Consider the following 18,291-nt stretch of genomic DNA (forward strand, 5'->3'; position numbering starts at 1 on the left):
AAGAGCAGGAAAGGAGGGCTGATAAATAAGGAGTATGTTTTAGGCTTAGTTTTTAAAAGGGAGGGATGGTGAGGAAATGAGAGCCAATAAATAAAAATCTGAGAACTCTTGTATGAATTCTTGAACTGTTGTCATTTTCCTTGTTTGTCATGCCCTATCACCATGATCAATGGATGGCGTGAGCCTTAGTAAAAGGGCCTTTGTGCCTGCCCAGGATAGCCAGGATAGAAGCTGATGACCCGAATTTTCTCTGCAAGTGGCTTTATGGGGAGCAGAACCAACCCTGGATGCAGAAACATTGCAGCACCTTTTCTATGGGCTCAAGAGCCTATCCCCTGGTGATCAGGGGTAGGCTAGTCTACACCAAGCAGAGTACTCGTAGCCATGGGGAAAGAGGGTATTTATTAACCAACACAGGGAGGAGCTGAGTCCAGCTCCCCACTCTGTCACATGTCTCTTCCACCCACCTGGGTGGTGAGTAGGGGCATTCCTAAAGAAGTATAGCCATTCTCACAATAAATACATTCATTGTGGGGTGGAGGTGGGAGAGGTTGGGTGAAGGGCAGTAAAAACCCGTGGGATTCCACGTTCTCAGCTACAAAAATAAGTCATCCTCACCCAAAGGGTATGGGGGAACTCAGGATTGATTGTCCCATATGGGCCTAGAGATATCAGAGGCCCCTGGAACCTGAAAGTGCCCCGGTGAGGTAGGACAGGGGTGGGAGCCAAACATTCAAACTCCCAGCCTCTGCCCTTTGCATAGTTCCAAGAACGGGCTTCATGTGCCAGTTGAGACATCAGATCTTTCCTCCCTTCCCCTGCTGTGGACTAGGGGAAGCAAATGCTTGGTCCCCAAGAGGGAGGCTAGCTCACTGAGTGCAGTGTTGGTCATCCATCCTAGGGAAGGGTGTGTGAAGACAGCTAAATAGGAGGGGGATCTCCCTCTGAAATGTCCATGGACCAAACCCGACAGGTGGATCTGAGGCAGCAAGAGGCGGCTCAGAAGGTGCATGTGAGAAGTGTAAGCACATGTGCGAGATACAAGTTTGTTTTACCACATGTGCATGGGGAAGGGACAGGTCTGGAGGTCTGTCTCTTGAGAATGACCAGGGGGAGTGGGGAGGCTGACTCACAAGGGCTGCACAGGAAAGGAGAAGAGGGGAACAATGCAGTCTTACCTCCCCAGGCTGGCCTGTTCCCAAGCTCTTGCCAAAGAGGTCACCACATGGAGCTGGGACTGGGGAAGAGGACTAGAATGGGATGTGACAAGTCCAGAAAAGGGGATGAAACCAAGAATGTACAAGGAGAAGGCGGGAATGGGGACACTGCAGCCCAGCTGATAAAAACTATTCCATGTGCACATGTGAATGTATGCAGGGCTCAAGTGGCTGGCAGAGGTCTTGTCTGGCTTCAGGACCATCCAGCACACAGGGCCATGCAGAGGGTGATGACATTGAGGCCATCTGGACCTGCAGAGCCCTGCCTGGGAGAAAGAGAAAGGGTTTGGGCAGATGAATGTGTTAGGAGGATGGAGTCCTCTCCTCCCAAGTGTGCAGGTTAAAGGGATAGGAACTGGGTCTGGGTCTGCAGAGCACCTGGTCCTGAGGGAGCACCTACCTCTGAGGAGCACCGATGGGCCTGGGCTGCTCACATGTGGGTCTGTGGAGACTGAGGAGGGGGCTTTGGCTAGGCCTGACTCTGGCCAGCCCTACAGGGACATTAAAAAGTTGGGAGAAGGGCAAGGAGTGGGGGCTGTGAAGGTAGGGTGGCTGTTAGGAGGGCAGCTGCCCAGCCTGGGGTACACAGCCTGGCTTGGAGGAGGCTGGGCTCAGACAGAGCTCTCATCTAGCTGCTCTACGAGTTGCGTGTGCTTCCTCTTCTCCAGGATGCGGCTGAGTTCCTCCGTGAAGGAGCAGGGCCCTGCCGGTACTCCATTGTTGCTCTGCCTCAGGAGCACGTAGCTGTTGCCATTCATCCTTCGCAGCCGGCTGGGCAGTGCCACCAGCCCATTGGTCAGCTCAGCCGGTGGTGGGGGGGGCGGTGGGGGTGGTGGGGCTGGGGCTCCCTCCCCAGGGATGATCTGGAGGCAGCTGCCATCCAGGCCCCCACCCCCCTCCCCGTCGTCACCCTCATCTTCCTCTCCAGGACACTGGCCTGAGACTGTCTGCAGCTGCACAGCAGATCCCCCTGCTAGGCCAGCCCGACCCAGTGAGTATTTCCGGCGGCGCCCTCGCCTGCCTTCTCGCAGACAGGCCACATAAAGGAGGGAGGAGGCCAGGATGAGGCAGAGGCCACCAAGTGCAGCAATGGCTAGCACATAGAGCAGCTTCACATCAGGTGCCAACTGTGCCCCAGGCATGGCAGGGGCTTGTGGAGCTGGGGCAGGAGTGGCCGGCCGGACCATGAGGCTATAGGAGGCCAGCAAAGTGCGGAGGCCATTCTCTTCAGCATAGCAGCCATAGTTGCCACTGTGCTCGGGCTGTGTGTCTGTCACTAGCAGCCCATCCACACCCACGCGGTAGCCATCCTGCCCATCATTCAGGCCCATGCTCCCATTGAGTAGCCACAAGGCCCGGGCCAGGTTGGACGGCTGGTCACAGGGCAGGAGGACATCATCACCCCGAAGCACAGAGCGGATCTTCAGTGGTGGTGGCGGCCCTGGGAGGGGAAGGGAGAGGTCAATGCTTGCATTGAAGATGCAAGCCAGATTGTTCACTGCTAAGTCCCGGACAGCAAGCACAGAATCTAGAGTCACAGGGACAGCTGAGCAAGCCTCTGTGCTCATGCTTCTACGTAAGGCTCACACTGGCTCTTCCCAGGAAGCAGGCAGTGCCTTGGGCCCTTTTCCATTCTCTCTCCATGCTCTCGTCCTCTCCTGTGGTTTCAATTCTTGCCATCTGCCAATGACTCCTGATCTCTACTTCCAGCACAGACCTCTCTCCTGAGTGCCAGACTTGAATGTCTACCATGTGCTGGACGTTTCCATGTGAGGTCTCACATTTCCATGTGAGTCCTTGGGCACTTCATTAAGACCGAAGCATGTCTCCCAAGCGACAACAGGTCATTTCCTTGTATTGCCACCACTGTGAACGGCACCACCAGCTACCCAGCTGCTTGTCAGAAACCTGGGAGTTTCCCTTGCCACTCTTTCTTCCTCAACTATGTATCCAACCCTCACCAAGAATCTGTTTCCAGAATCTACCTCAAACCCATTTACTTCTCCTTCTATGACTGCCAGCCTACTCTGGCTCCCAGCTAATCCATTCTCCATGGAGCAATGGGGTGATCTTTTATTTTATTTATTTATTTATTTTGAGACAGAGTCTCATTCTGTTGCCTGGGCTAGAGTGCCGTGGTGTCAGCTTAGCTCACAGCAACCTCAAATTCCCAGGCTCAAGCAATCCTTCTGCCTCAGCCTCTCGAGTAGCTGGGACTAGAGACATGCGCTACCATGCCTGGCTAAGTTTTTCTATATATTTTTAGTTGTCCAGCTAATTTCTTTCTGTTTTTTTAGTAGAGACAGGGTCTCGCTCTTGCTCAGGCTGGTCTCGAACTCCTGACCTTGAGCGATCCACCTGCCTCAGACTCCCAAAGTGCTAAGATTACAGGCGTGAGCCACTGTGCCCAGCCATGAGGTGATCTTTTAAAAACACAAATCCAATCATGCCACTCCCCCACCTAAAATTCTTCAGAAACCTTTTTTTTTTCAGATAAAGACCCAAATCTTCACCATGGTCCCTGCCCACTTCTCCAGCCTATTCTGTTGATCAGACACACCAAGCTTCCTTTGCCTGCTGTTTCTTCTGCTTGGGTGTGTTTGCCCTACCCTGAACCCTCCACTTGTGGGAGACAGCATAGCAACTAAGCTATGGAAGCACAAACTCAAGTCAGACTGCTTGCAGTCAGGTTTGAATTCAGATCCTGCTGCTTAATAGCTGAATAACTATGAGCAGTTCACTTGTGCTCCTGTGCCTCAGAGAGGTTGTCCCTCATGGGGATAATAATAATGGCACCTCACTCAGGAATAAATGTCATTGTGCATAGAAGTGTTTAGATCTGTGCCTGGCACATAGTAAGTACTCAGTACATCTTGGCTATGATTGTTAACTTTTCTTCTACCTTCAGATATCTGATCTTCCTTGGGGACCATTACCCTTTTGAAGCCTTTTCACAGTTGTAATTATTAATAAGTATAATCATTTGTGTGATCATTTGATTGCCTACCTGCTCCCCCATCACCACCACTTGCTATAAGCACCAGAAGTGAGAAGACACTTCCCGTATTGAACCTGTTTCCTCATTTACAGTTCATTTGGATGGTAAATGTTTGCTGAGCACTTACTCTGTGCCAGGCTCTGTGTTGGGTCATCCTCACCAAAAGCACACAGACACAGCCACTCAGATACAAACATGCACATAACTGATGACAGTAAATGGTAGAGAGCACAGATGCTGCTAGACCCACACACATTCATGAGTGTCACTTACCTCTATCTCTGCTGCCCTCACAGCCTCGATTTCCTCTCTCAATGTCCTGTATCAGTGCTGTCCTGGGGGCAGAAGTTCAGGATTCATGAGCAAGGGGAACTGGGCTTCAGTTTCCCCAGTGAAAGAGTCCATAGGGCTAGTTACGAATAACTAGCTCCCACTCCCCCAACAGCTGGCGGGCTTTCCTCCTCCACTCAGGCCACATGTGACCCTCACCTCCCACCACCTCCCACCTGCTACCCTGGGACCTGTTGGCTACAGTGGTGGCTGCCATGCAGGCATGGGTGCTGGGGTCCCAACCACAGTAGGGGTCCCGGGCCAGGATGCAGTCATAGCAGGAACGGTAGCGGGAGCAGCTGGACAGTGGTAGCTGGATGACTCCACTAGGGGCCCCCACGTAGAGGCTGTGCTGGGAGCCAGAGAGGACAGTTGGTTGGCAACACCCCCACTCCTACTTACAGACACACACAGCCTGTGCCCAACCTCCTCCCTCGCCGCTCCCTCCTCCTATTCCAGCAAGGCTATATTCAAAGTCACAAATCAGGGGCTACCTGCATCAGAGAGATGACTAGATTCTCCACAGACTGGGACTCCCTGAACACTTGCGTCTCTTCGATAATGTGCATCCCAGAGCCCAGGACCACGGCCTTGTGGATCCAGCCATCAGCTGGCATGGAAAGAGCAGAGAGTCAGAGCCCAATAATGGGATCTGCTCTCAGCACCGCGAGAGGCCTAATGGGAACAGCTCAGGAGTCATGAGGTCAGGGACAAGGAGTCAGCCAGTAGCAATGGACCCTCAGGACATTGGGAACTCCAAGCTACTTATAGCAGTAATTATTGGATTCAGAAGCATTACTGATCAGGGACAATAGAGATCAAGGATATGGGTCTGAAGCACCTGTTCCCAGAAAGAGCAGGTCATAGGTGGGTCCAGCAGGCGTGGTAACGGGGGTCCCTGTAAGGTATGTGTAGCGCACATTGCGCTTGAGCAGCAGGGGCCGTCCACGCGTGGGCACCACAGGCCGAGCCATCAGTGGGTGCAGCTTCACAAAGTCCAGGACCAGGGATGGCAAGTCTTGGGATGAGTTGTAGCCTTGGCTGCGCAACGAATCTGTGATACACTGGGGTGGGGTGGGGGGTGGTGAACCTCAGGACTCCACCACCTGCCTGCCCTCTCCACAAGGCCACACCCTCTTGCCCCTCCCAGGGGCTGTCTACACAGCACTAGCCCCAGGCCTGGGTGCTCACCGAGCCAGGCCGGGGCTCAGGCACCCCACCCTCATAGCGGCCCCAGCGCCGGGCACCGTCCTGGTACTCCATGAAGGGGCCTGCGAAGACAGCCTGCACCTCTGCCAGGTCATAGCGGCAAATGGCTGAGGCCTCCAGGGTCTTCCTAGGAATGGGATATAGGGGAGGGGGCTGGGTCACACGTGAGTGGAGCCTGCCCCCAACCCATGCTTAGCCTGGAGCCCGCTGTTATCCTGGCCAACCCCAGCCACAGCCCACAGAGTCTCTCTTGAAATTCTCACTTTGCAGCCAGCCCTCCCCACAGCGATCATGTATCATCCTCATTGACCTCTGCTCCAGCCCCTGTGCTGTCCCTAGTTCCTTGCCTCCTCACTGTCCCTGCACTTACCACTGTGTGGTCAGTGTGAAGGCCGCGTAGAAGTGTGTGCGGGCTGAGGTGTCAACATCCAGGCTGCAGACCCCACGGAGCGTCTCATACTGTGGAATGTGGCAGATGAGACGAGCCTTCAAGAAGGATGTCCACTTCTTCTGCAGGATCTTCTTCCCCCCTAGGTCTCCCTGGGGAGGTAGTGGTGCAGGGTCAGGGGCCAGGGTCAGAGGTCCAGCTTCTACACCCATGCCCCAACCTCAGCCCTATCCACCTTGCAGACACGGGCCACACGGGCCACACGGTGGCTGCTGCGGCTCTGAGCGAAGCTGCTGGAGCCCTCCTCAGCAGCACGCTCCGTGAAGAAGTAGTAAACCTTGTCGTCGTCACCCACCGCGCTGGCCTTGCTCTCCCGCACGAGGACGGAGAATACGAACTCAGCATCTGTGGGCAGTTCAAGTGGCTTCTGAGACAAGCTGGGGAGCCCTCCCCCACACCTTCACTTGGCAACACGCAGGAATGGAATGGATAGGCTCACCTGAGGACTTGGGGGTGGGATGGTCAGCTGCCCAAGGGAGTAAGAATGAAGAAAGAGTTCCCCACCCCCCATCATCCTGTGCCTCATGCTCCTAACCATTGAGCCAGTGCATTGGTGCCTCCTCGGTTCTCAGGGAGTGTGGGTGGCGGCTTCGGCGGATGTCAGGAATGCTCCGGAATTCATACCGCGTGGCTGTATAGAGGCCTCCATCTGGGACAGGGACATGCCAGGCATGAGACATGTCATAGACAAGAGGGCACATGACATACATTGGTGGCTAGTCTTAGAGATGAAATCCATGTCCTAAAAAGCATGCTTATGGTAGACAGAAGGGCCTGCTCACCAATGACAAGGCCTGTGAAGCCACGGGCTGGGTCATAAGGACATTTCTCCTTCCCCTCCTCGAAGCTGGTTGGCAAGGTGAAGGCCTCAGCATCCTGGGGAATGAAGGGCTAGCAATAAGTGGTTCTGAGGACAGGTGGGGGTGGTGACTCAAGGTCTGCCCAGTCTGGGGTCAGGGATCAGTGATGGGGGCTAGGGCAGGTATACTCACAATGGCTGCACAGAGGGGCTGGAAGGCGTGAGTCCCACATGCGTAGAGGTGGGTGGCATTGAGGCGCTGCAGGAACCTCACATAGTTGAAGCACTCAGTCTGTGGGATAAGGTGGGGGAGTGCTGTGAGACCACTGCCTGGCTAGAGACCTCCATTAGTCTAGCTTTGTAGTTTGGCTCTTGTCCCATCCATAGGACAAACAGTTCTTTCCAAGATCCCCATGGACTTTCTCTCTGCCCAGAATACAGAATATTCCCTGGAGCTCACTGTCCTTGGCCTCCCAGTGACATGATACTCTTCTCTCCTGTATCCTTCAGATTACCTGACACCACTCTGCCAACTTCTCCTTTGTCTCCTGCAGTTCTCTCCACCCCTAGTTCAGGAGTTCCTGGGGATGCCACCGCCCCGAGATACTTCTCTGATAGAGCTCCTCAGCAACTTCCCCCAATCCTGGGATCGCCTGTCCCTCCAGGATGATACTACCAAATCTGTCCCCACGCTCCAGCTCCCTCTCTACCTGATATCCCAGAGACACATCAAACTTGCCTTGTCAAGCCAAGCTCCTCGTCTCCTCCCTTACCTGCACCTTCCCTCCTAGACCTGTTCATCCAGTCTTTCCCACCTCCCTCCTCCATCCATCGTACGACTCAGTCCAGAATCTAGGAATCATCCTTGCTGCTTCCCACTCCCTCACCCCACACATCCAGTTCCTGTCCGTGATTAACTTATTGTCCTGAATAGCTCTTGACTCGATCCACCTCACCTCCACCACTGGCACTACCACCCAGTCCAAATTACCACCATCACCTCTTCTTTGGACAACTGCAGTGGCCACCTGACAGCTCTCTCAACTCTCTACCACTCTTTTTCATAAAAACGACTTTATTTCCTTAGTGCATGAGGAATACATGCACATAGTATAAAATTAAAAAGGTACAAAGGGATATGCTGTAAACAGAAAGTCTCCCACTTATCCCTGTCTCCTAGGTCGCCAGCAAACGGGACTGCTGTTGCTGTTGTCAGTGTTTCCTTTCAGAGAGATTCTACCAATCAACACACTTTTGCTCCCCTCCAACTGCTTTCAAAGGCATATTTTAAAAATGTAAACCAGATCACGTCACTGCAGTGGCTCACCAGTGCCCTGAATAGAGTCCCACGTGCTCTTGGCCCTGTATGACAGAGCTCTGCCCCTTTCTATGGCCCCACTCCTCCTACTCCCGCCACACCAACCTCCTCTGCCCATCAAGTGCCCTCAGCTGCTGCCCTCTTGAGTTCTTTGCTGTTACCCAGGGTTTGAATTCACACAGGCCTCTTTGTCTCCGCCCATTCCCTCACCTGGTGCTGGCCTCTGGCATCTGTCCCTCCACTCTACCTGCCTGCTCAGGCCCCTTCCTCTGACTCACATGGTGCCCCCGACCTCCTCACTGTTTTTTCTGCCCCCAGATTCACCCTATTCTAATACATCCAGTGCCAGATAAACACTCCTTTAGTGATGTTTCCCAAGATGTTTACATTTTTAGAAGGGGGGAGAAATGAATTCTATGGTCAAATAAATTTGGAAACCATAGGTAAAACCTATCTTTATTAGGGGACTTCTCAGAGCCTTAAGGACGATGCTGTGCATTGTGGGATTGAGCATGTAGCACTTCCCAAACTCATTTGGCCATTAGACCCCTCTTTTGACCTACTGAGTTAGCACCTGCATTTATAATATACTGAGGTGATTCATGTGCACATTAAAGTTTGAGAGACTCTAAAGTATTAAATTGTGAGAGTGCTCATTGTCACAGAGTAAAATCCAAACTCCCAGCTGGGCATTTATGGCCCTCCACCACCTGGGTTCCACCTGCCTCACCACCGTTTTCTACACTTGCTGCACCAAGAGGCGGCCTTTTTTTTTTTTTTTCTGGAGAAAAGGTCTCACTCTGTCATCCAGGCTAGAGCGCAGTGGGATTATCATAGCTGACTGCAACCTCAAACTCCTGAGCTCAAGCAATCTTCCTGCCTCAGCCTCCTGAATAGCCAACCTCCCACTTCAGTCTCCCAGAGTGCTAGGATTATAGGCACGAGCCACCGTGCCCAGCCTGGGAATGTGTATTTTTTAAAAAGGTCTACTGATGGATCTGTTACATAGCTAGACATGGGATCTCTGCAGACACCCTGTTCTTTAGCCAGAAGGGCTGACATGTCACTAATGCCCCTCCATGGAATACTGGGTACTTCAGCTACATTCCTTAACCAAAGCCTTATTTTTCTCATCTGTAAAATGGGGGATACTACTACTTAATAGGGTTATTTTTAAATTAGGAGAGATATTTCTACACAGTATTCCTGGTCAAAAAAAAAAAAAAAAAAAAAGGCCGGGCGTGGTGGCTCACACCTATAATCCTAGCACTCTGGGAGGCCAAGGTGAGTGGGTCGTTTGAGCTCAGGAGTTTGAGACCAGCCTGAGCAAGAGCGAGATCCTGTCTCTACTAAAAATAGAAAGAAATTAATTGGACAGCTACAAATATATAGAAAAAATTAGCCGGGCATGGTGGTGCATGCCTGTAGTCCCAGCTACTCGGGAGGCTGAGGCAGAAGGATTGCTTGAGCCCAGGAGTTTGAGGTTGCTGTGAGCTAGGCTGACACCATGGCACTCTAGCCCGGGCAACAAAGTGAGACTCTGTTTCAAAAAAAAAAAGAAAAAAAGCTGGGATAATAGCTAAGTCAGCACTTAACTATAGATGGTCCCTGACTTATGATGGTTTGACACAGTATTTTTTGACTTTATAACATGTTTATAATGACATAATCCCATTGTAAGTTGAGAAGCATATGTAGAGGTTACTTATTGTTATCATGATTACTATTTGGGAGCCCAGTGGAGATTAAGATGCCATTGCAGGGCATGCTAATAGATCACCAGATGTTTGGATTAGAAATGCTGTGCCCAGAGCCTACAGCTCAGTAATAGTTATAACGTTTATTGTGGTTGCTGAGATTGACTGGTGGATCAGTACCCTCCCCCCATCTGTCTCTCCACTAACCCTGGCATACCTGATAGAGGAAGAGGAGGAGAAGGGAGGAAAGGAGCTGAAAGCAGGGCAGATCACATACCTGGTTGTTTTTCCCTTTTTGATGACATTTGCTTTGCATCTCTGGGGAGGCCTCCCAGCGGATCTAGTAGGAGTAAAGGGAATGGGCTGATGCACTGACCCCAACGCTCATTACTCATAGGACCAGGCAATAGGATCCCAGGGAGCTGGGGAAATTGGGACGAGGATGAATTTCAGGAGGAGCATTGGATGCAAGGGACACCTGGTTTGGGATGGGCAGTGCTGTCTGACTAGGGAGCTGTGGAAGGCTGGCAGGGTTTCTGGGAAATTGAGGTCCCATGGAGCTGGATGAGGCTGGATAGATACCCTCTGGGTGGCCCAGGTTCCAGGGGCTGACCTCTTTGTGAGCCCCATCTCCTATGTCGTGGGCACTGAGAGAGAACAGGGCGCCTCGGGCTCCCACCAGCAGCCTCTCTGAGGCTTCCTCCAGCAGCAGTGTTGAGTAGTTTTGGGCTTGGCCCTTGAAATGCCGGGTCCCAGAGAGCTCTGGGGAGAGCAGGAGCAGTGAGCCCAGTTCTGGGGTGCCTCCCAGCCCCCAGCCTGGGCTCCCATTGCCTTTCCAGGTTGAGGGTCTAACCTTCGTAAGGGATGGTCATCCGAGGGGTGGCATCTAGTTCTCTGGATGGTCTCCGCAGCGAGGGTCCTGGCACTGCAGCTGCTGTGAAGAAGCTCAGGAGGAGGGGCCAGAGCCTCCCAAACATCTTCCTGGGGAGGCCCAGACCAACAAGACCTCCAAGGGGAGCCAGGGCCAGAGTCACAGGGGAGAGGGATGGGAATAACAGTCACAGGGGTCAAAGTCTAGCGAGGTCACTTGGAAGTCCAGGGGTCATAAGGCCATGGGGGTCAAGGAGTCATGGGGCCAAGGGGGGTCCTGGAATTGGGGGAACATAGAGTCACAGGGTTGTGTGGCCATGGAATCCCAGCTAAGAGGTCAGAGAGAAGGTTAGATCACATGCCTTTCTGCATCAAATGTAAACTCCATGGTGAGAGGGAGTTGTGAAGTTCTAGAAGGGTTGTGGGTTATTGATGGGGTCACCCTGCCCCCAACAGCAGGGCTAGTCCTGGTTTTCTGAGGTCCGTTTTCTGAAGAAAAAAAGGAAAAAAAGCTCTTTGATCTGTGTGTGGGTGGAAGATGTATGGCATTACCCAGACTTCAGAGGGCACTAAAAGGAGGGGGTCCAGGCTTCACAGAACTCCCACGCCAGGATCAACTCACAGTCATTCTGTCCTTCCCTCAGCGCTGGTGCAGGAGGCTGGGGTGGGACTCCAACTCAAACCCAAGGTAATAGCCACCTTCTGGCAGAGTCAGCTACTCTGCGAGGGCCCCATCTCAGTGAAGTCAGGTTCTGAGAGAATGCCTGCTCCTCCCAACAATGCGACTAAACTCAGGCAGCTGCGGGGGTGCCTTATGCAGGAAGCCATGACCAGAGACGTTTAATGGGCCTTTGTTTATTTTGTCCTGTTTCCTCATTGTTTTTTTTTTCCCTTGCCTGGGAGCTCCTTCTGGAATTTCTCTTTAATTATAACTTTTTCTTGGCATTCCTCTCCAAGGGGGTGCACATGGCAGCCCATGCAAGTCTGTACTGCACCCTTTGGCTAGGCATCCACACATGTCCCTGCCTGCAGACAGGCACTCAGAGGCATGGGAGGTGGGAATCTGGGTCCCCCTAGCCACACAATTACAGTGTCTGTGCAGGAGGCTGTAGTGTGTAAAGCCAGTCACTTGAGACATAATGTGGAGAAGGTAAACAATGGGATCCCTGAGCTCTTGGACCCCTCCCCTGGCACATCTTAGAGACTGTTCCCACATCTGGACCCTCCCTCAAGCCAACCAGCTGGCGATGGGTAGCAGGCCTCTGCCAACCCCCATAGCAGGCCTCCTGATCTGGGGGGGGGGAGAGGGGGTGTGGCTCCTGAAGGCTGGGCCAGGTGTAGAGGAGACCTGACCCACCCCATCTCATCAGACATCCACAGGCAGTGCCAGAGGGTGCCATTGGCAGGCATCACCCTCACTTTCCAGGTCAAATATTAACTCTCTGGCCTTGAAAAGAGGGGAGGGATCAGGAGCTGGCCAAAAGGATAACAGGAATTTGGAACATTTATTCAAGGGGCAAAGGTCAGCAGTGTGGTAGCAGAGCCCAGGGGTGGGAGTAGAATATGAAAGGGAGAAAAGAGGGTCCTTAGACCATAGAAAGGTCATTAGCTCCTGGTTTGGGAGCTGGGGCAGAGGAGGCTCAAGGTAAGCTGCCTGTGCCCCACCCCTAAATGTAGAGGCACACCTGTTTATCTTTGGGACCTCCTATTTGCTCAGCATAGAAGGGGGGCCTGAGGCAAGGAGGGATCGGGCTCTAGGATTGGGCAGGAGGAACACACCCTAGGCTGGAGGAACCACTCAGTGTGGTGCAGGGGGTACACTCATACAGCTTTACTCTAAGAATCACATGGGGCCAGAGGAAGGTGATATGCATGCACACAGGTGCACACACTCCCAAGGAGGACTGTGAACACATGATTCACAGGAGGGTCATTCACACACAGAAGGAGGTTTGTGCACACATATGTTCACATGCATGGCCATGGCCACATGTAGTCACACATTCACAAAGTTGTATTCACATTTCCATCCATTCAGCAGGTCACACAGCCTGAGATTGACAAGGAGAGATAAACCCTGGGTTTATCTCAAAGATTGTACACCTATTTAACAGGAGGGGCCTGCACATACATAGGTATATGTAGGGACGTGCACACAAACACATCGATACAGTGGGTCAGGCACAATCATGTTCATAGAGGGGTCAAGTACATGTGTATTCACAGAGTCCTCAAACACACCACACAACTACATCCATGCAGAGACAAGCACACATGTATACAAGTTCTAGTTCTTGCTGAGGCTTGGAGGCTGCTAGTGTCCAGTGGGGTGAGATGCAGAGCAGAACCCTGCCTCCCTTCCTGAAAGTCCCAATTCTAAGGCCAGATTCCAAGTGTGTGTGTGTGTGTGTGTGGTGATGGGGGAGGCTTCTGACCCAGATGCTCAAATGGGATGGGTGCATGGATCAAGGTTGCTCTGCAAGGGAGGGAGCGGGTAACTAACCCAGGCAGGAGGAGGCTCCTAGCTTTAGCAAAGGGAATATGCAATGGAACACATAACTTAACACTCCCCTGTCCCCATGTATACTACAGTTCTAGATGGGGGAGTTGGGCTGGAGTACCTCGGCCTCCCCCCTCCTTTAACCTGTTGGGAGGGAAGGTGGGGCTAAATGGGCGGGGCATAACCCCCCTTCCCTCCCGCCGTGTGGAAGCAGGCTCAAGGTCTCCAGTCCACACCCCACACTACACCCTGAGTTCCACAGTTCTAGTTCCTCCCCAGGGCCAGCCCCCTGAACTCTGATCTTCCCTCTATTAGATCCTAGGATGGAGGGAAGTGGGGAGGGGAGACCCTCCAAAGAGGATCAATGGAGAATCAGCAGGTTCTCGACCTTCATCCCAGATGTCCACCTGCCTAGAGTAGGCGGTATCTCCCTCTGCCCAGCAGGATGGCGGTCTCTCCTGGTTTGAGAGAGCCCCTCCCCCGCCACCCCTCTACCACCAACGTCCTGGACAGTCCGCGGTTCTCTCATTTCGTCAGGTCTAACCTCAGTCTCTACTGCTGCAGCTCGAGGACAACCTCTCCTTCGATCCCGCCGGACGCTGGGAGACGTGACCCAGATCTCGGAGAACATTGTTCTCCGCGCGGCCCCCTCCCCGCGCCGGTCCCCGACTCCATGGTGGCCAGTCTGCACCCAACGCGGCCCGAGGCCTGGCCCGCGCCCCTCTAAAGCCTTTATGCAGGACCCGGGGACTTGGCGGTGAGAAAGGCCTGGCCCAGCTCGGAGGGTGGAATGGACGTGGGGAAGGGTTTGCCTGACCTCCGCCCCCCGGCTCAGGCCCGGCCGCCGCTCGCACTCCCCGCCTCCCTCACCTTTGCGCTCGGATCCCGGGCCATAGAGACAGCGACGCGCGGCTCCGCGGCCCCACGGCACCAGCTGCGGGAGGAAGGGGCCGCGGCCGCAGGCGGGGCGGGGAGCGGGGGCGGAGCCGGGGGTGGGGCGGGGTCCTGGAAGGCGGGGCGACAGGGTGGGGTGCGGGGAAGGGCTCTGTTCTCCTCCTTCGCGCCCCCCACCCTAACGCAATGGAAACTGACTGAGGGCGAGGCTCACACGCAGCCCTCGGGTATCTGGCGTCCCCCCTCCTCTAGGCGCTGCGGCCCTCGTATCGCCCCCTGGTGGTGCCCTCACCACCCCATGAGCCCTCCACATGCTTATAACCCGCCCTCCCCTCCCAGTAACGCTAGGGCCCCTCTGATTTGCCTATTGCTGGGAATGTGCAAACCTGTCCTCTGATGGGGGTGGGCAGCGCTTGCCCTCTCAGCCCACTGGCCTGTCCTTTAATCTGGACCTCATTTCTCGCGCTCCTGCCACCCGCTCTGCTCTCAGCCTAGGGTACAGAGGCCTACAGTAGGTGGAGACCGGGCGTTGATAAAGTTCTGAACACAAGACAGGGTCTTGATTCCCAGGTTCAACAGCCTCCCGTCGCCTGGCTGTTCAGCTTGAGGTCTGAGGGGGTGAGATGTGGTCAGGCCTGGAAGGGATGAAGTATCAGCTTGAAATGTAGTGCACACAGAAAATGCTCTTTTTCTGGATAAATAAGCCACAAGCATTTGCACCTGTTCACTCATCAAATCTTAGCCTTAACCCAGGTTCGCTTCAGGGACTGGGTCACTCAAGACACCTGCCTTCCCCTCAGGCTCATCTTGGACACCATTCTTACTCCCAGTGCACCCTCCTAGACAATCAAATATCCTGTCTCTCACAGGTTCACTCACCTCACCCAGCAGCAATCTAGAAAGCCCCTTCGGAATCAACTCCCAACTCCTTTAACTCAACTAGCATGGTCCAGTGCAAACACAGACCTCCTTCCCACCGCCTATTAAAGTGAACCCAGCCTGTAGGGTCCAAATGAAACCTGTGCTCTGGCCATGACCCAGCCTGGTCCTCCCTCCTTCATCCATGACAGTATTGATGTGGGTCAAAAGGGACCAAAATGATAAAGGCCAGAGGAACATATGAAATTGACTCCTGCATGTGCTTAGGAGTCTGTACAAGGATTCAACTGGCATATTTCACTGAAGAGACTTTGGGAAAAACACTTCATCTTTCTTTGTGGATTCCCCAAAGCTTACACAGTTTGGCACGTAACCATATACAATCTTGTAGTTTGGACTGCTGTGTGTGACTGCAGACTGCTAGACAGCAGGGCCCACATCGCACTTCCACCTCCACCAGCACTCTGCAAATAGGATGTGTATGAGGTGGGGGAGGGAAGGTAGCTGGAGAGAAATACAGTAAAAAGTATGCAAACATTTTTACAAACAGTGTCCAGCTTTTTTTTTTTTTTTTTTTTTTTGAGACAGAATCTTGCTCTGTTGCCCGGGCTAGAGTGCCATGGTGTCAGCCCAGCTCACAGCAACCTCAAACTCATGGGCTTTAAGTGATCCTCCTGCCTCAGCCTCCTGAATAGCTGAGACTACAGGCATGCACCACACCTGGCTAATTTTTTCTATTTTTAGTGGTTCCTGGTTAATTATTTCTATTTTTAGTATAGACGGGTCTCACTCTTCCTTAGGCTGGTCTCGAACTGACCTCAAGCAATCCTCTCACCTCAGCCTCCCAAAGTGTTAGGATTACAGGTGTGAGCCACTGCACCTGGCCTCAGCTTCATTTTTTACTTGCATCCTCATCCAATCCTGAGGAATAGCCCCATGTTATAGTTAGGAAAAGAGGCTCTAAAAGGTTAAGTAACTTGCCTTGAAATTCATTCTTGTTTGTTTAGAGAGAACAATCAAGACTGGTAAAGTCTGAGAAGGGGGAAGCAGGGTAAGCCTGAAGGGGAAATATTAGTAAAGGCAAAATGTGCAAGTTTATGCACAGATTTGTGTTGGGAGAGTAGGGAAGTGGCATGAAAGAGGGCAGTGAATTTAATTTGATGGGAGGGTTCCTAGTGGGAAATAGAAGGGAAAAAAATAGTTTGGAAAAAATCACAGAAGAAAATCCAAGAAATGCTGATGGATTAAGTAAGGAAGTTTGAGCTGGGGGCAGGGCAGGAAGACTGCTAGACCCACAGTACCAGATAGTAATGAATTTAAACTGCAAGGGCCCAGTGAGCTAAAAGGCACAGCTGCCCAAGTTCTCAGAGAACTTGCAGAGCTGACTTCAGATACCTCTGGAGGTGGCAAGTTGGCCAACGTGGTAGGTTCAGCATTTCATTCACCTTAATTCTATGAGCCAAGCCTTGCTCCTCTTCAGTGCTGATGGCAAACTTGACATTTTTAAATGAGCAAAAATGTATGATTTCAATGCTGAGTTCTAGATGGCACTTGCCAAACTGTCATTGGGAAGTTACTTCAGTATTTGTGATAATAGAGATCCAGACCACAATCCATTTCTCTCTGCTGTCCTCCCACTGAAATCTCTGAACCTGATGAAAATATCAGATATAAAGGCCATTAATTGCACTGCCTATAGGAAGTCCCTTGACAATGCTTCTCTATGCAAATCTAGCTGATAAAATACGAATGAGGTGAATACTGACAGTGAAAAAGAAATCAAATGAAGAAATGAATCCTAACCTCACCATGAATTTGTGCCCTAGGACACAGGCAGGTCACTCTTTGAGCAGGCTGCTACAGGATCCCATTTGGAAACCTTCTGGAGTACCTCACCTCCCCCCCCAAATATGAGTTTTGCTTTTGCAAGGCTATTTTCCCCAACTCTGATGTAAGAATGTAGCTGAGGGTAGTGCTGCCTGTCTTCAGCAATGATTCTCAGCCACCTACACACCAGGGTTTACCTCCAGACTTTGCACAGGGCAGTTACTCACTGTAGCAGGGGTCCTAGGTGAAGGGGGTGGGTATGATTCTGAAACTTGAGCAGGTTCCCTTAGGCAAGAGAATTCTGGCCTAGTCAAGTTGTCCTGCTTCCTGTTCACTGTGGCAGCATTTCTGTTCCTGCTTTGCCATCTCTCCGCCTCTTGTTTGCCCAGCACTTTCCCTTTAGGTGGCGTGATCTTTATTTTGGCCACATATACAGCTGAGGCGCTTCTTCAGCAGGGACTGTTACCAGTGCAACAATGCTGTAGTCTCACAGTTCGACTGTGCCTCAGAAGCCTGTTTTGCCTGTTAAGTTTTCCTCCCAGCAAGTCGTCTTGGAGTCAGACCCAAAGCTGGGCCTTCTTGTTTGCCCTCTCTTGACTCCAGCCTAGGGAATGGTTAGCAAGGAAAAGGGAGTGTCAGGACATGTCCATAAATGCTGGAAAACTACCACCCACCATCGATTTCTCAGCTTTAGCATGCTGGGTTGTTAAAAAAAAAATTTTTTTTTTTAAACCAGCAGAGACAGAGCTGGACAGAGAAGCCTCTGGAGCTCCCTGTGTCCAAAGGAAGAATACACTTACAACTATAACCTTTGGAGATATGGTTCACTCAGGTGTCAGTACATGTTCAGGTGTCTATATTTTCAAGATCAATTTTACTTGTCATCTGAGAATAGCCTCAAGTTAGAGCTAAAAATAACAGCTAGCATCTATTGATGAGTTCATGCTATATGCCAGGCACTGTACTGAACACTTTTCATGCAATAGCTCACTTAGTCCTCACAGACCCAAGCAGACACTCTTATTATTCCTTTTAACAGATGAAGAAACTAAGCCTCAGAGAGTTTAAGTAACTTGTCAAAGATCAGATGGCTAGCATGGTGAATCTGGGATCTGAGGTCAGGCCTGGGGGCAATGTCAAGGCCCTTAACTTGTACAAGACTGTGCCGTCTGCTCCCTAGTTAAGTACTTATGGCAGTGTCTCTGCTTCTGCCTGGGCTCTTATTCCCCCATCCCTTCACCCCACTGTTGGAAGAAAATGCTCACAGGTCGTTTCCTCCTAACCAGCCTGTCAGAAAGGAGAAAT

At 52.1% G+C, this 18,291-nt stretch overlaps 2 protein-coding genes across 6 annotated transcripts in view; both read right to left on the minus strand.

The window, feature by feature from the left end:
- Positions 1-383: 383 nt before the first annotated feature.
- Positions 384-14,376, minus strand: SEMA4G (semaphorin 4G). Of its 4 annotated transcripts, none has more exons than XR_012922837.1 (16): positions 14,257-14,376; positions 10,870-11,375; positions 10,630-10,778; positions 10,294-10,356; positions 7,195-7,293; positions 6,985-7,078; positions 6,738-6,851; positions 6,378-6,547; positions 6,125-6,294; positions 5,737-5,881; positions 5,387-5,609; positions 5,040-5,155; positions 4,737-4,897; positions 4,489-4,550; positions 1,618-2,658; positions 384-1,483 (listed from the first exon to the last, which is right to left on the minus strand). XR_012922837.1 is itself a non-coding variant. In XM_076009838.1 (15 exons), exons 2-15 carry the CDS (start codon positions 10,991-10,993, stop codon positions 1,829-1,831), a joined length of 2,520 nt encoding a protein of 839 aa, XP_075865953.1. In that variant the 5' UTR covers positions 10,994-11,375; positions 14,257-14,376; the 3' UTR covers positions 384-1,828. The 4 variants fall into 4 exon arrangements, 2 of the variants coding, with proteins under 2 accessions (XP_075865953.1, XP_012624466.1); XR_012922836.1 differs by having other exon boundaries at positions 4,722-4,897; XM_076009838.1 differs by having other exon boundaries at positions 384-2,658.
- Positions 14,377-14,629: 253 nt separating this feature from the next.
- The window catches only part of SLF2 (SMC5/6 complex localization factor 2), a 50,838-nt gene continuing 47,176 nt past the window's right edge, over positions 14,630-18,291 (minus strand). The window contains exons 21-23 of one of the 2 annotated variants that reach the window (XR_012922841.1): positions 17,214-17,590; positions 16,605-16,811; positions 14,634-14,915 (exon numbers count right to left, since the gene is read on the minus strand). The gene's annotated coding sequence lies outside the window, so the exon portion shown is untranslated. Of the gene's footprint in view, positions 16,812-17,213; positions 17,591-18,291 lie in introns of both variants that reach the window. The other variant, XR_012922840.1, reaches the window with a different exon arrangement.

The sequence above is a fragment of the Microcebus murinus genome, chromosome 14 (genome assembly GCF_040939455.1).
Source record: "Microcebus murinus isolate Inina chromosome 14, M.murinus_Inina_mat1.0, whole genome shotgun sequence".
Lineage (NCBI taxonomy): Eukaryota > Metazoa > Chordata > Mammalia > Primates > Cheirogaleidae > Microcebus > Microcebus murinus.